At 42.8% G+C, this 18,378-nt stretch overlaps 1 protein-coding gene across 1 annotated transcript in view; it reads right to left on the bottom strand.

The window, feature by feature from the left end:
* CC2D1B (coiled-coil and C2 domain containing 1B) overlaps window positions 1–18,378 on the bottom strand; it is a 637,449-nt gene that overhangs the window by 386,020 nt on the left and 233,051 nt on the right. Inside the window, exon 10 of the mRNA XM_069232670.1 lies at window positions 6,707–6,817. Within this exon, the coding sequence (XP_069088771.1) occupies window positions 6,707–6,817 (111 nt within the window). The remainder of the gene's footprint in view (window positions 1–6,706; window positions 6,818–18,378) is intronic.

Here is an 18,378-nt window from a genome sequence, read left to right as displayed (position 1 = left end):
TTGCTTCTTAGATTTTAAGAGGGAACCTGACCCGTCTAGTCTGTCAGCCTGCACCAGATGTTTCCTGGAAGGGCAACGATTTTTTGCAGAGCCCTCAGATAACTTTTTAGGTACCTTGTTTGGAGGTTCTTTGGACGTCGATGGCTCACTATGTCTTTTTATAGGCGTTTTGGTGACAGACATAGAAGATGAGGCACTGACCTCATCTGAGATCGAATTGTCTCTGGCCTTCAACTTTTGTAGCCAGAGAAGGAGACAACCTTCTCTGTCCTTTAATGTCTTAGTAGAACATTTTCTACATACCTTGCAGTCTCTAGTTTTGTGGTTAGGGTAGAGACAGTATATACAGTCCTCATGGGGGTCATCTACATGTAATCTCTTTTTCATACATGTATTACAAGATCTGAAAAGCCCCTTTTTTGGGCGTCTCTGACATGGTTGTCAGTTTGAAGCAACTAGTTAAAGAAAATATTGAAGAAATTAATCCAAAATCCTCTGAATAACTCTCTGAGAGAAAAAAACGGAGCAGAGCTCAGGGGACACTCCTAAGCACGACGTGCGGTGGAAAATCTGGGGGAAGGCAGTTCCTCACCGGAGGGTTCTAGAGGATGGTGTGTTTTGACTGGTTGACTCTGAGTTTGTTCCTTTTTATACATAATGACTGTGAAATGCTACTAAGCCAAGGGCCTAATACATATCTTGCATATATATATATATATATATATATATATATATATATATATATATATATATATATATATATATAAACAATGAAGAAGCTTCCAAGGAAGAACGCACACTCGGGAAATCCCAGAACTCAAATAGAGTAATTTATTTCACACACTACGCGTTTCGGCTGTCTAGCAGCCTTGATCACGTGTAACATACCACCAGTGTACATTTAGTTAAATACCCCTTGAATATAAACATAGAAATAGGACTACACATAACAAAAGTTATACAAACAGTGGAAATAAAAAGGGGAGTAAATAATTCATACATTAAGACCATTGCACCTTACTAATATTGTAAGTTAAACTAATATTGAGATTATTATCATTAAGTTTTCATTGAAAGTATGTATTTTTAATACTTTTAATATTTAACCAATTTTCTATTTTTCAATTCTATTTTATTCTTTCAGAATGGAGGAGTCCGGACGGATTCCCGATTTTGGAATACTAAGTGCATGTATTCAGTCACGAGGTGTCAGGGATATCGGATATTTGAAAACTTGTGTAGAACATGTGGTTATGTAGATTGGGAGAAAATATGGTTAGAATCATCTTAGGGAGTAATTTAAGGAATGTTAAATGAATAACTTTAGATGCTAGTGCATTGAAGAAGTACATTTGGAAGTGCGGAATAGATGTAACTTGAAATTTACAACGAAAAAATTGACTGGCTCTTATCTATACTCATATTCTTACTTATATTTATATTTATACTTATATTTATATATTTATATGTAACTGTGAAGACATTTATATGCAATTGAGTATGCCGATACAATTGATCGTGTATAATTCTAGACATCTACAACTATTAAGAATATTAAATTCATTAAAATAAAATATTGTAAGATGTATTAAATAATATCTATGCGGTTAATTTGTTAAAACGGATACATATGATAACTTAGATTTATATATATTTATTTATTTATGTTATTTATTGAGTACTAATTGGGAGCCAGTTAGGCAATGTTAATGCACTTGGTTGAAAACCGAATGTTTTCTTATTATTATCATTCCTTTACTTATTACTTATGAAATATTGCAATTATTTTAATATATGAAAAAGTACTGCTTTATTAATATATTTATTCCTGCAATGGTCTTAATGTATGAATTATTTACTCCCCTTTTTATTTCCACTGTTTGTATAACTTTTGTTATGTGTAGTCCTATTTCTATGTTTATATTCAAGGGGTATTTAACTAAATGTACACTGGTGGTATGTTACACGTGATCAAGGCTGCTAGACAGCCGAAACGCGTAGTGTGTGAAATAAATTACTCTATTTGAGTTCTGGGATTTCCCGAGTGTGCGTTCTTCCTTGGAAGCTTCTTCATTGTTTCTATTTTTAACCGGAGTGCTCTGCCGGTTCTCTACGCACCACCTCTCTCGGGCCTCCAGGAGCCCAGCTGTGAGCATTGCTATAGTGAATATATATATATATATATATATATATATATATATATAACACATTTAAGCAAAGCTTTTATATTACGCCGGGACTCCCATCTCGATGACGGGGAAGTATTCAAGCATGTGAATCTATGTAAGGTACAATACTGGATTAAGTCTCTGTAGTGCACAAAACCCTGCCTCTTCCTTGCCCTGCCCCAGACACACACCTATTGTGTGAGGACAGTCACAGCCCTTTCAAGTGCATGTGTCAGCTCCTCCCTCCTACTCTACCCCAGGAAGACACTAATCAGTATATGCAGGACACAACTCAGCTCCCTTTGTGTCACTGTCAAGAGTGAATTTACAAACATCCCAACTGTCAGTCGGACCCAGAAGTGTATTTAGTAGCCAAGCGGAGGCACGGAATGGTTAAGCAAGAAAATGCCTAATTTCTAAAAGTGGCATTTTCAAACAATCTAAAAAACACTTTACTAAAAGATGTATTTTTAAATTGTGAATTCAGAGACCCCCAGACTCCATATCTCTATCTGCCCCCAATGGGAAACTGCACTTACAAGATATTTAAAGACAATCCCCATGTTAACCTATGAGAGAGATAGGCCTAGCAATAGTGAAAACTGAATTTTGCAGTATTTCACTATCAGGACATGTAAAACACAACAGTACATGTCCTACCTTTTAAATACACTGCACTCTGCCCGTGGGGCTGTCCAGGGCCTACCTTAGGGGTGACCTACATGTAGTAAAAGGGAATGTTTGGGCCTGGCAAGTGAGTACACCTGACAGGTCGAATTGGCAGTACATAAATGAACACGCAGACACTGCAATGGCAGGTCTGAGACATGTTTACAGGGCTACTCATGTGGGTGGCACAATCAGTGCTGCAGGCTAACTAGTAGCATTTGATTTACAGGCTTAAAGCACCTCTGGTGCACTTAATTAGGGACTTACCGGTAAATCAAATATGCCAATCATGGATAAACCAATCACTAATACAATTTGGACAGTCAGCATATCCACTTTCGCACTGGTTAGCAGTGGTAAAGTGCCCAGAGTCCTATAGCCAACAAAAAGAAGGTCAGAAAAAATAGAAGGAAGGAGGCAAAATGTTTGGGGAAGACCCTGCAAAAACAAAAACAAAAAGCCCAGGTCCAACAGCCACAAATTAAATGTATGTTGCATAGGAAGATAGGTCAACACTTGTTTCACAACTAATCATGTCTATTTATCAGGGCTAGAGAATAATTAAATGACAATGTTATTTGTCATTATAGTTACCACAACACAGAGGATCAATTGATATTGTTAAAAATGTGGGTTATATACTGTAGCAATAAATAATGCTGTAATGCATAACCTCTTGGTGCATCTTGTTTGTTCCTAAAGAATGCTGTACCATAGGTTCTGTTCTTCCAGTCCAGGCTCCATACTGGTGAGGGCTAGCAGGGCTGGACAGGAACATGTCAGCAATAATCAGATTGGCATGTTGCTCAAAGTGTATTGGGCAACCATGGCTGAGTTTTGCAGACCTCTGGGGCTGGCTTAACTTTTAGAAATAGAAAAGTGGTGGGTGAGTAGTAGAAATGGAGAAGGGGCACAACGCTTCCTCTCCCATTGGTCAAGGGACACTTATATGATGTGAATTCCAGGTGCTATGTCTAGGATGCATGCTTTCAAAACATACATGGAATGTCAAGGTTTTCCAGTTGTTTTAGTTAGGTAAGCAGGGCTAAAGTTCTGCGAGGGGAGAATGTTAGTGAAAAGTAAAAAGAGGAGAAGAACAAGTATGTTGGTTTGGGGAACTTTACAGCATCTGAAGAAAAACTTTTATGAGAAGCACACAGAGTACTTGGGAGAATAATGTTTTCATATGATATCAAGGTGCACCATCTTCTTCAAAACACTTCAAATGGACACTCATCCCATTGTTCTTCTGGAACAATCCATTTGGAGCAACCTATAGATCCATTTCACTTTCCCCACTAAACCAGTAAAAAAACAAGTTTACTCAAAATTGTTTGAAACATAATCAAAACTATCTATGTAGGACATAATTAAAATTGATGATCTTAATCTCATGTACACGCATATGCAGACTGCAAAGAGTGATAAGTAGGACAGAAATGACATACCATATTCTAGATGAAGAAAAAATTAGTATGGTATGGACCTTGCACCATAAGCTTTAAACATCTGCCCGTCACAACCTTCTTTTAGTTGTGCAGTACTTCTTAAATGTTGATCCCTGCAACAGTTGCCCCATCTCTTAGAATTCTAAAGCACAGATATATGACATTGTCAAAATCATTTTATATCCAATCTGCATGCATACCCCCTCATACAAGACCAAAATGTAGAAAAGGCTTCAGCTATGCCAGCATTCAATTTGCATCTCACCCAAGACCACAACAGGTACTGGGTCTAAAGAAGCATCAGCAATAGAAGAGTGCTTGAATCTTATTCAGAGTAGTTTGGTATTCTGCTGCAAGGTTCTATCTTGGTTGAGATTTGTCAGAATAGTCTCTTAGCAGAAATTGATTTCCAATTTCCATTTAATTCAACAGAAAATGCTTAGGAATACTGCTTCCTGGCAGTACCACAGGGCCCGACGCTGTAGGCTCATCACACTCATTCTCACCTCTTCCAACATGGCCAGATCCCAATGGGGAATGGATACAGCCCCCAGCACTTATCCAAACTCAGCAACAGGCACGGGTGAAGGTTCAGCAGCTGCGTTGAGTGCCAAGAGGGCTTCAGACACTGCTGCAGGTACCATTTTAATGAGCCAGAGGGCAGAGCTCACTTAGGTGCCACTCGTCCCACCGTATCTTGGTTACGCCCCCATCTGCCTTGACCCAACGATAATAAGAGGCTATTTCAGGTGTTACCACTGCAGGTCTCTTTCTTTTAGACTGCCTGGATGAGATCTGGACTAGACCCTTTTCTGAGTCACTGCAAAAAGCTTCCATCTGAAGTAGCTGCATCCCATTCTGTAATTCTGACAAATTGAGAAAAAATACTGCTTCCATGTAATCCTATTTTTCCTTCAGAGATCCTGGAGCACTTTTCCAGAGAATATATATTTCACATTTGTATTTTTCTTTTTTTTTTACATATTTTTTTTAATATGAAGAAAAAAGCAGCTTCTTGAAAAGGCTCAATTGGATAATTGTATTTATTTAATTTAACAAATTAAACCCTAATACAAATGTATAAATGACAGCAGAGGAACTTGGTGTCAAGGAAAATCTCTTTCACAAACTTTTCTTTTGTAAAGGAATTGAAGGGAAAACAATGGGACAATGTACCCTTGTAACCTGCATCCATCTAATGCTGAAAAAATACACTGCAGCTTTTGATCCTCAGTTCTCCAGCATTCTATCATGCTTCCACAGTGGCAGTTGCTCCTGTTCTGTTTTTATAACAAAGACAAGTGATACTACCACAGAAACCAACATCTTCCTTTATATTGTCCACCAGAAGGAGGGTGCAATACTTATGATTTCAATGCTAATACCTCAAAAGGAGAACTAGAATTAATTACATGTAAACGACCACTCCTCCTTCAGGGCATCTCCACTGAAAATCACAGGAAGAGTAGCACGTTCATCCCTACTATAAGTGGCGGAAGCAAATAAATAAATAATTAACTATGTAGAGGTTTCTCAGGGAGACCTGCTCTACTTTGCGATGTGCTCTACAAACTGTAGAAAAATAGTACTGTCTTGAAAACATAACCAAAAAACACCTGGTGCCTGGCTAACAAATCTCAAAAAGGACGAATAATTTTCAATTAGGCAGCAGTAGCAGTTTCACTTCTAATGGAATGAGCTTTTAGTTTAACAGTACAAGTTGCAATAGCTTTTTCATAGCATAATACAACGCAGGAAACTAAACATCCCATGAATCACCAACCATCTCAGGAAACACCAGCTCAATGCCACAAAGTCCAGATTCAGACCCAACCACAGTACAGAAACAGCATTCATCGCAGCCACAGACATCCACATGATTCTTGACAGAGGTGATACAGCAGTCCTTATTCTCCAGGACCTTTCTGCAGAATTTCACACGGTCTCACACCCTATCCGCAGGTGCCTGCATAAGATTGGCATAGAAGGACCCGCTTTACGCTAGATCCACTCCTTATTAATGGATAGAACGCAAGCTGTCAGCCTGGCACCTTACTCCTCGGACGCTCACAAACTCATCGGTGGAGTACCTCAAAGGCCAACACTCAACCCCACCCTTTTCAACGCACACATGATCCCTCTGGCCAATGTCATCCGCACACACAACATCAACATCCCCAACTACATCAATGAAACATATCTAAAATCTCGCTCTTAGTTAAGACCCTTAACACAAGAAACAAGTTAATCACCTGCATGACCTAAGTTGCTAACTGGATGAATGCAAACACTCTCAAGCTCCAAATTTACAAGACAGAAGTAGTGATCTTTGGCAAGAACACCTGACCATGGGAATCCAACTGAAGGCTGGCAACTTCAAAACATTACATTTTTAAAAAGTGCATTATGTATATGTCTTACCTGATACTTTAGGGCCTGAAGAGGTGGTTGTTGCAGAAGGTTGTGCATGTTTTTCAGAATGAACCTCTGTCTTTGCTGATGAACTCTGTTCCTTATCAACAGATTCAGGCTCTGAAAGTGAAAGACGTAGAAAAATGATGTGCCTCGCCCCCTTTCACGCAGGCAATTTCCACAAAAACTATGTGAAAACAAAAGAAGCAACTCTCACTGCAGCACATCACTGGAGTGGTCTGCACATGTTCTATGACCTTCAACATTTCTGACTACTCTCTGGTCGTTATGTTGAGCTTTATCTTACACTGCTTGGAGGTAGGCCATGAGAACCTACATGAGTTCTCTGCTGGACTCACACCATGACTTGAGGATTAGCTGATCTGCCATATCACTTACCCTGACCTCAAGTTCTCCAATACCTTCTGGACTCAGAACTCTATCTGGGACACCATTTAGATACAAGAAGGGGAGCTGCACAAACCCCAAGCAGAAGAACTCAAAGTCCCACAGACATCTGCGCAAGGAGGCGCTTCCACGGCCTGAAGGGGGTGGGGCCTAACGTGCACATTGTGCTAAAGCGTGCACTGGCACTCCTGCAGCATGGGACGCAGTTCAGCTACAAGGAGGTGGGCCACACAAACCCCAAGCAGAAGGACTGAAAGTCCTCCAGACATCTGTGCCAGGAAGCGCTTCCATGGCCTGAAGGGGGCGGGGCCTAACCTGCACATCGCGCTAAAGCACACACCAGCACTCCTGCAGTGTGGGACGCACCCGGGCTGTACCTGGGCAAAGAGGCTGAATGAGGCTGGGTTGAGCCACCCACTAAGGTCATCAGAGCCAGGGTTTGTGCACTTATATCCTTGAGTTGTGTACGAAGTGGCCCACTTATGATTTGATGTCTATCCTGCTCCGACAGGAGGCCCACGCTTTAAGTGGAAGGACAGGAGACATAGGTAAAAGGAAGCGCCTGGGTGGGTTGCAGGCCTCTACTCTGCCCACAAAACCTCAGTCTACTGACGGAATGCTTCAACAAGTGATAGGGGTAATTCCTAATAAAAATAACGGAGAGCAGGCTGTCGCTGGATGTGGGGGTGGCCCCGCAGCAGGTTTGGTTAAACAGCCCTATGATCCAACTGGTGTAAATTAAATCTATGAGGTTTCATCAAAAGTGCTAACTGGGGCTCCGGATATAAGTGTGAAGTGAACGCGGATCACGAGGTGGCACCCACAGAGGATTGTGTTACGGGGGCAAACAAGTTAAGAAAAGGCAGAAGAGGACCCAGAGGTCCCAGCAGAGTAATTCTAAGACTTCCAGAGTGATTGACCCAAATGAAGTCGATGGTGAATGGGCAGACTCTCTAATCTGTCGGGAAAGGAGCTGGCCCTGGTGAGAAAGGGTCTGACCCTGGTTCAGACTGGTTGGCCAATCTAGTAACTGAGGTGACAGACAGGGTTAAGGGGATCCTCAATGTGGAACTTGCGCCCATTGTGGAACGCCTTGTCAAGATCGAACAAGTACTTACTATTACCTCTGACGCGCATCCTCAGTCCCGATGGGTGGTGTGTGGTGCTGTTTTATCTGGACCCAGAGGTCCGGCTAGCCCTACAGAGCAACAATGCCCCGATCCAGAGCATCCACTCGATCATTTCTTTGCCAGCATCTATGGCTAAGCCACCCACTTTAGTGGAAGGGGACCTTGGTGGGGGCTCTATCCCTGGGGGAGGGTGGGGTCGGCGGAATGGTGGGCAAGTTGGGTGGTAACATACAAACTATTACTCTAGCTGCCATTAACGTGCCCCCAGTCTTGTGTTCTTATGTTGTTATTTTGTCGGGAGTCCCAAAGTTCAGGGAAGATCAGACTGAATCACACGAGGATCTAGTTAACAAATGTTTGCATTGGCTTGGCACAAACAAGAACTTCCCAGCTAGACTGGCCCAGAAGATAATATTGACATGGTCCAGGTCGGGTTGGTTGACCAGGGGACTGCACAATCATTAATTTTAAAGGTGAAGAGAATGTGCGCAGGTTATTAAGTGATGATAGGAGGAGGGATCGGAAACTGTGCTTTTGTCACCAGGCTATTTTCATAAACCTATTTTACGCTCCAGGCCCCTTCATTCTTTGCCTGGTGCTGGCTATCAGCCTAGGCCAGCTGTTTCTCAAAGAAGGGCATTAGGAAAATACAAGCTTTTTGTTGTACCTGTTCACAATCGTTTTAATGTTCTACAAAATGTTGATTGACTACAGTCATCAGGAAAGCCAGCTTTCTCTGTTCTGTGGGATAGGGCTGGGGTCACTGATTCCCATACTTCATTACAGGCAGAAGCGTGAAGAGTGCACCCCATTGCTCACCCATTATAGGTGGAGGAGATGGGAGAGGGGGTCACTTGCCTATGAGATGGACCGCACAAATAGCGATTTGCCAGTGACTGCCCAGGCACACTCCGATATAAATTATGTGACCTTGCCTGATGGAATTTTGTTGGTCTCATGGAATGGTGGCTGGGTTGTGCTCAAAGTTGTTGCTACCAGAGTGCAATTATCCCATTAGTGGCTTTGATCTTTGTTTATTTCAGGAGACACGGTCTACTGAACCCAAGTATTGGGTCAGCTACCTGACTTTCTTTAGTCCTGCCATTCCTAGTCATAAAGGGAGGCCATCAATGGGGTTGTTGATTTGGGCAAAAATTGCATTGGATTGTACTATTAAGTTGCTTCCAGTGACCCACCAAGACATTTTAGACATTCGAGTGAAAAGTGGACCAAATGTTGGGGTGGACATCTACAACCTCTATGTTTGATGGGCAAGAGGTGGTTCTCAGTCTTTGACTTGGCACTCCCTTGCGGCCAGCTTAGATAAGTCGCCACCTTTGTACCATCTAATCTTTGGCAGCGACTTTAACACTACTTTTGACCCCTTAGATAAGGACAATGTCAATCTTACAGCAGAGGTAGATGAACTATGGTCCATCCCTGAGCTTAACTTAGCCCCAGTTGAAAAATGAGAAGGGTGGCATTACAATTGAAGGCCCTTACATTAGGATTTGGGCTAAGACCCGCGAATGGCAGAACCAAGAGTGATAGGGCTGGGTCCCCCACGTTCCAGGGCTGCAAGGGCTCTAGTGGAATTGATTATGTGTTAGTGGACTTCAGGTTGTGGGTTTATATAATTGACATGCTGTAGGGGAGACCCCTGAGAGTGTTGTAATGTATGTCCACTGAGCAAACGGGTAGAGTCACTAGATTTGAAACCCATTGGCAAATGTCTCCTTTTCAGACACACTAATTGTAATACCCGCAATTGCATCTATATGATTACCTGGCCTTGCAATTTGCGTTATATTGGCATTACTACAAGACCAGTAAAGGTGAGGATTACCAAACACCGTAGTAACATCAGATGTAGACGGCAGCTACTAAGCTCAGTGTCCAGTACTTCGACAATCATCACACTCCCAATGATACGTGGTGGGTAGTTCTGGATACATTTAAAAAAACATTTAATGTAGCAAGAACTTTACTAGAAAGAGAACAGCGGTCGGTGTATAAACTTGGGACCTATATACATGGACTCAATGATGATATTCCATGGATGAGTTTCCGTTCCAATACTTGATGAGCCAATGACTTCCCAGTACCATGGGTTTGGTACTAAGATATTTTATATCATGTGTTGAGCAAGTTTTTGATGTCTTGACTAATCCATCCACCCTACCTTAGCCATCTTTGAGAGACAAGAAAATGTGATACAATCCTATGCTTATTGTGCCATTTACCTACCCAGATTAGTGTCTTATGAAGCAACTCATTATGTCAACCTTTGGCAGAATTTTGGCTTTGTTAATGAGACACATAAATGCTCAAACAAGTATTTCTACTTGAATATGTAATAAGTCTTTTGTTATATAATTTTTCCCCGAAGCAGAACCATCAACACCTGCCTTACTTAAGATGGCTAGGAGGTTCTTGACGTTTTTTATTGAGTTGCCATTTTCACGCCATGCAAAACACAGAGGAGCCCTTGCTTACATATAACCGTGGTCCTTTCTTTGTTTCCACCAAAGGAAAGCTTCGTGGACACAAGTCTTTGTTTTGGCAACCGCCACAGTATCAGCAGTCCTATGTCTGTTTTCAACGTTCAGGTTTCCGTAGCGATGACACCTGCCGTAACCAAAGTGAATCACGCACGCCATTGGATCCTGGGTCGTGACCTTTAACTTCTTAACCACCAGCCGCGTTCCCCTTTGCAGTTACGGAAACACGGCCCTGGGGTAGGTTACCGGCAGTGGACCATCACCCCGAATTGTGAGTACAGCGATTTTATGACTAACCCGCGGAGCAGTAGATTCTGTGCGTGCACTTTATTGCAGAAGCTCTCCTGATGACGTTCGGTGGGATTACCAGCAGTTCAGGCTACTCCGACTCCGGTCTTTAGATTAATTGTGAGTTCTCAATAACATACGCTCCCTAAGTTTGAGCCAGAAAAGGGTCTTGTCCCTTGTGTGTATTTTTGACATAATTAACACGGAAAGGACTGGGATCCAGGGACAGTTTATGTCCTGCAGCGGCACCAGTCTTTTTGAGCATTTGATGTGCTAAAAGAAACAAGTTACTTACCTGTAACAATGGTTCTCCGGTACTGGAAGCTTTCATAGATTCACATGTTTGAATATGTTCCCGTCCAGGGATGTTGAATTCCTATTGCCCGACGCCCGGGACATATTGTTTGGGGGTCAAGGGCAATAAGTTTTAATGTTTATTTTGTCCTTGGGACAAGTAAGCCAAACCCCCTGCAGTACAAATCCTTTGGCTGCCAGTTTAAAGAGAAGGGAACTGTCTGCAGTTGAGGTAATGTGTGTGTCCATACGTTAATGCTGTTCGAACTTGTTTTTATGGTTCATTAATAAAAAAGCCTTCATTATTAGGGTGAGCACTGTAAATAAACATTTTAAGGTTACACTGCACTACTGACAGTGGTTCTACTAAAAAAAAAAAGGTTTAACAATCTGAGGCTAAGTATAATGCTCCCTGAATGCTCTCTGATTAGATGCAATTATTTGCAGAAGCTTGTAAGCAAGAGTGATGGTTCTTTGCTTTCAAAATAAAATGTTCAGAAAAAAATGCAAGTAGGAAAAACAAAGTTTCACTACTATGAAATTTTACGTGCTATTTTTTTTTAAGCGTTCCATGTTCTTTGCAGGGGGCCCCCTTCAGTTTCGTTACGACACTGATTGCCATAATAGTTCCTGGCACTGAACAAAACTACTGTGCCAATATGCTCCATGTAGAAGAGCAGAAAGTGATCACTCACAGTAAAGCCAGCCGATAGAGAGAGAAATAGAAGTTTAATAAAAACAAAATATCTTTGTTAACACCAGACCTAAATAGGGACCCAATTCTTTAAAAAAGTCACAAAAGTGTACCCATGGTAAATGTCTTCAAATTAGTGGCTTTCATGAATTCACAAGAGCTTACAGAAGTAGACCCGGAAATCGCACTCCTAAAAAATATGTGTGGACTGTATTTTAGCCCGAGCAAATATGCACGCGTAGATGTGCTCTAGTGAAAATCTACTGAGCGTTTACAAGTTCACTTTCCCTCCTACCACTTTTTTTTCCCCATCCCTGGAAGAACATCTATTTCTGCCATTGTCAGGAGTACATTTTCAACCTTTCTCATTATGGGAAAAGATTAGAGAAGAGCTGGTGAAACGCCTCAAAACATACAAGTTAATAGGCTTGTAGACTCAAAGGCATTCCAGCCCTGGAAATATTGCTTACTGCTTCCTCCAGCCCCAGTATGTAGATCTACGGAAAGGTGCCAAAAGAAGGAAATTGCTATAGTAGGGATTGAAATTGCAAGTTTTCAAGCCCTACTACAGTAGTAGCCGTGGAATAATCAGAGAGGCTATTATCAGAGCCCTTACATAATGAGTTTGCTGGGATAATTTGTCACCGCACTACATGGCACCAAACGGAGAAGTAGATTTTTTAACAGGACAAGTAGATTTAAGAAGCAACCTGTCCCATGGACAAGTAGATATTTTAATAAATTCCACACCCCTGCCCATCGTTGAGATGGGACTCCGCGGTGTATTATAAAAGCTTTGCTTACATGTATATATATATATATATATATTTTTTTTTTTCCCCAAAAAACAATGAGGACATCTCATCGAACCAGCTGCACTATAACGAATTATACGATCAATCCGTATCTGCAATTGAAGAGACCAATTCCTTTTCATAGAATCCGCTGCTTTATTGTATGCATATAAGAAGTGAAAACGCTATATCCCATAAAAAACGTGTCATTGGGTTAGTAGCATATCACAGTCATTATGTATAAAAAAGGACCAAACTTGGAGTCAACCAATCAAAACACACCATCCTCTAGTACCCTCCGGTGAGGAGCTACCTTCCCTCAGATTTTCCAAGCATTAGTGCTGTAATGTGGATACTACTGAGAGAATGAAGGTGAGCTCCCCGGGGGAAGTGGGTGGGTCGCATGTGAATCTATGAAAGCTTCCAATACTGGAGAACCATAGTTACAAGTAAGTAACTTGTTTCTTACTCCAGTATTGGAACTTTCATAGATTCACATACTTGAATCAGAATAGTAAGCAGTAATTGTCACATTTTCTATTTAATGTATCTGTACATGTGCAAATCAGCAAAATAGATGAGCACTTCAAATACGTTATATTTGGCAATTTAGAGAAGAAAACGGACAGAATAGAAATTAATCACGTTATTTAGAAAATGTGACATGAGAGAGAAGAAGCGGAAGGTGGGAAGAATGAGACGGCTCACCTTAATTGGAACAGATGTCGAAGGACCGTTTGGCCAACCTCTGCATCCCGGAGCGCTGCCGCGACCAGGAAATAATGCTTTATAAAAGTCTGTGGCACCTTTCACGTTGCAGCTTGGCAGATGTCAGGTAGAGATACACCTGAAAATAATGCGCAGGACGTGGATACAGCTCTGGGGGAATATGCACAAATCTTATCCTGCAAAGGTCGACCAGCTTTCTGATGGCAAAAGAGTACAGCATTTGCAACCCATCTGGAAATGGTCTGTTTAGTTACTGGGCATCGTTTCCTAGGAGCACTAAAGGCTATAAACAGCTGGTTTGTTTTTCAAAATGTTTTTGTTCAGTCCAAATAAAACTTGATGCATCTCCTAAGATCAAGCGAATGGAGAGATCTCTCTACCACAGTTTGAGGATTAGGGAAGAATGACCGCAGGACTACAGGTTCAGGTTCATTAATATTAAAGTCTGAAGGAACCTTAGGGATACATTTAGGATTGGTGCGTAGAATAACCCTGTCATGTGTGAACTGTAGAAAGGGTTCTTGGATTGTAAATGCTTGCATTTCGCTGACTCTACAGGCAGAGGTGAGGGCAAGGAGAAGCGTCACTTTCCATGTGAGATTTTTGATATTTGCCCTGCGTATGGGCTCGAACTGGTTCTTCATCAGTTGTCCTAAGCCTATGTTAAAATGCCATGCCGGAGGAGGGCTTTCCCTGGAAGGAAAGATCTCAAGAGACCTCTCAAGAATTGTTTTATAAGTCTTTGAGAGCAAAGAGATGGTTTACCGCAGTGGTTCCCAATCTGTGGTCCAGGGACCCCTGGGGGTCCGCGAAGCCTCCTCAGGGGGTCCGCGACTGCTCAGAAAATTAAATAATATTAACTGTTTAGGTCCCCAGCTTTCAGTAATGACTCATTGGGGGGTCCCCCGTTTCCAAAAATGATTCAGTGGGGGTCCCCAGGTCCCAGTAATGATAAAATGGGGGTCCACAGAATTCAAAAGGTTGGGAACCACTTCTTTACCCGATATTCTCCTGTAACGAAGAATGGCTGCTAGATGAACTTTGATGGACGCATGGGCAAGGCCGGAGCGTGCTAATTGAAGCAAGTAAGGTAAGGTTTCCTCCGGAGTGGAGGATATAGAATGCGTATTAGTGGAGTTGCATCAAAGACAGAACCGCTTCCACTTTAGCCGATAAGTTTTCTTTGTGCTATCAGCTCGGGCTTTGGCAAGGACATCCTTATAATTCTTAGAAATGTTTAAGTGGCCAAATTCATTGAATTCAGGAGCGATGCCGATAAACTGAGAGACCTTGGGTCCGGATGTCTTACTTGGCCCTGGCTGATGGTGAGGAGCTCAGAAATTGGCTTCAACCAGATGGGTGGACATGCAGATAGCAGCAGAAGCTCTGTGTACCAAGGTTGACATGGCCACCGTGGAGCAATAAGAATTATTCGACAGGGTTCTGACTTGATCTTGCTGATCATTCTTTGGAGGAGAGGAATGGGAGGAAAAGCATAGTCAAAGATTCCTGACCAGGCAAGCGAAAAGGCATCCCCCCACAACCCTTGTTGGTGATGCCAGCTTGCGTAATACTGGAGTTTGACATTCTGGGAGGTCACAAACAGGTCCATGTTTGGCTTGCCCCACTGGAAGAAAATGCTGTCCAGCATCTTCTGGTTTAATTCCCATTTGAGAGGAGATGTTTTTAGTCTGCTGAGTGATTCTGCTACAGTATTCTGGACGCCTGGGACATGCTACGCCCTTATGTGCACTGAATGGTGAATGCACAAAGTCCAAATGGATTGTGCCTCCTGGGACAGTAGCTGTGAGCGAGCTCAGCCCTGTTTGTTGATGTAATGCATGGTTGTTGTATTGTCTGTTCGGACAAGCACTGCTGATCCACGAATACTCGGACGGAAGGCTTGCAATGCTAAGAATACTACCCTGAGTTCTAGGAGGTTGATATGAAGAGAACGTTGAGAAGGGGCCCACTTGCCGCTTATTTGAAGGTCTTGGAGTCTTGCGCCCCATCCGACCATTGATGCGTCAGTCGTTAGGCTAGCGGAGGAATCAGAGCTAAAAAATGCATTCCTTTGGAAATATTTGCCATACTGTCCACCAGTGGAGAGAAGCTATCATTTGTGGAGTTATCTGCAGTATATCCTCGAAGGACCCCTGACTTTGTTTCCATTGGTTGTCTAGTTCCTCTTGGAGTGGACGTATATGAAGGCGACAATGTGGAACAAGGTTTATACAAGATGACATCATTCCCAGTAATGATTTGTAGCGTAGGACAGAAAGAACCTTTCTTTGTTGTATTCTTCTCGCTAATGAGATCAGCTTGTCTTACCTTTCCAAAGTTGGGTAGGCTTTGGTTTGTTCTGTGTCCAGTATAGCGCCCAGGAACTATATCCTTGTGGATGGGAGGAGCTGCGACTTGTCTTGGGTGAGAGTTGGTTGAGAGTGAAGCCTAAGTCTTTGAAGAGACGCAAGGCTGCTTTGATGGACCTGCGTGCAGAGAAAATGTCTGGAGCCTATATCAACCAGTCATCGAGGTAAGGAAAAATTTGGTGGAGGTTGCGTCTTAGGTAAGCTGTGACCGGGGTTAAACATTTGATCCTGGGAGCGGATTTCAGCCCACTGGGAAGCACCTTGAATTGGAAATGACTGCTTGCTACCCAGAGTCGTAGAAACTTCCTGTGATTTGGGTGAATGGGTATTTAGAAGTAGGCGTCTTGAAGGTCTAGGGATGCCATATAATCTGTTCTGTTAAGGAGTTGTAAGACGTCTTTCAACGTTACCATGCGGAAAGATTGTTTCTTTAGGTACTTGTTTAGTTCTCTTAAGTCCAGGACTGGCTTCCATAGACAAGACTTTTTTCCAATTAGGAAAAAACGGGAGTAGAAGCCTCTCTCCCTTTGTGAAAAAGGTACTTTTTCTATTGCTCCCTTGTTTAACATGATCTCCGCTTCCAAAATGAGCAGAGGTAGGTGTTTCTGATGCATCCGGGAAGGTGGTGTTACCGGAGCCCTCTGTGAATTCCAGGAGGTGAGAAAATCGTATTATATTTAATACCCGTTTGCCCTTTGTAATTTGATGCCAACAATGTAAGTGGTGTCTGAATGGGGAAGAAAGAGGGGTAGTTGGAATCTGAAGCCAGTCATTGTCTACGGAAGGCTTTCTTGATTTGTCTTCCTGGCTTTCCTCTGTGAGGAGGTCTGTTGTATGCAGCCGTAGGAGGCTGCCTTTGCTGATACTGGGGCCTAGAGGTGTTAAAGGTGGAGGAGTAAGATGGATACCTATACTGCTGGTATCCTCCACGAAAGGAAGGGTGCCCTCTGCGTTTGGCTCCACGAAAGGGCGCTTTTTTGTACTTTAGAGCACCAAGTGATTTGGCGGTATCAGTGTCTGATTTATATGTCTGGAGGGTGTCATCAACATGCTTCCCAAAAAGTGCTTCTCCATCATATGGGAGATCTAAATTTTTTGTTTGGACCTCGGGACGGAAATTAGTTGCCTTTAGCCACCCTTGACACCGCAAAACTGCTGAGCCAGCTAGAAGTCTAAAGCCCATGGCAGCAATATCTAGCTCTCAAGGGATTATTTCTGCAGAGGATTGTTTCCTTCCATCAGAACTTTTTTAGACTCCACCTTGGTACTCTCCAGAAGCTCGTCTAAATGCTGACTTATGTCAGACCAGAGTTGTCTATCATACCTGCCAAGGAGCACTAGGGAATTTGCGGCTCGCACAACAATGGCGGATATTGAGGAGATTATCCAGGCGTCTACCTTCCTTATCTGGCAGCGTGGTTACAGGTGCAGAAGAGTTCCAGGAGCGCCGTTGCACCGCTTGTGATAATACAGAATCTGGCTTGGATGACCGGAAAGGCATGCAGGAGCATCATCTGTAGATTTATATCTTTTATCCAATTTAGGCAGCACCGCCCGTACTGTTGCAGGGTTACGCATTATCTTTAAACCTTGATTACAAACGTGGTCCATTATTGGAATGGCTCTGACGGTTTTCCTGTGGGGTTCTTTAAAATCATACAGGAAACAGTCTTGCAGGAATTTTAAGCTCAAAACATGTGGCCGCCAGTTCCAAAAGGTTGTGGAAAGTACCTATATCCTCCAGAGGGGAGTCAGGTACTGGAAGTATATATTCATCCCACTCACCTTGTAGTGAACGACTCTCGCCGTCTTCAGCCTCGTCATCCGAAGAAGTTTGTGCTTGTAAATGTACAGCCTGAGGGGAGCCCTGTGGTTGAGGGCTAATCAGCACCTGTGGTTGATGAGGTTGCGGAGGTGCAGGTGGAATGATGGGAATCACCGGCTGTGGAACATTTGCGCTCTCTATAGTCTGCCAACATAGCTTGGAGATCCGATACCAGACTGGAAGGTAAGGACACTAGGCCCTGTTGCTGCTTATGAGGCGGCTGTTCGTAATAGTAGTCATAATAAGAATCGTAGTCAGAGTATTCCTGACATTCAACTCGTAACTGGGAGGGGCTTTTAGCTGTTCCAAACATCCCATCTTCCTCTGAATCCTCCTCATCCAAAAGGTGTGATGGCAATAACGTGGATACCTTACTTGGGGATGTAATGGATAGGGTCAAATGATGTTTTGATATCTTTTTAAAAGATACATGGTCTGTAGACGAGTAAAGAGGTAATGTCAACGGTCTTTGTAGTGGTGTGGTCGTCGACGAGAGCTGGATTGTTGTCATCGACGGCAGAGGCGTCGACAGAGCAATCATTGATGATCAATGGCAACCCCGTCGACGAAGGCGTCGTCGCTGGTGGCACCGTCAACAGTGGGGCTGTTGACGGGGGCTCCGTAGATAAAATCATCGACCGGAGCT

This window comes from Pleurodeles waltl, chromosome 4_2, assembly GCF_031143425.1.
Source record: "Pleurodeles waltl isolate 20211129_DDA chromosome 4_2, aPleWal1.hap1.20221129, whole genome shotgun sequence".
NCBI classification, from domain to species: domain Eukaryota; kingdom Metazoa; phylum Chordata; class Amphibia; order Caudata; family Salamandridae; genus Pleurodeles; species Pleurodeles waltl.
The sequence above is the reverse complement of the archived record's forward strand: the minus strand, read 5'-3'. Positions and strand labels throughout refer to the sequence as shown.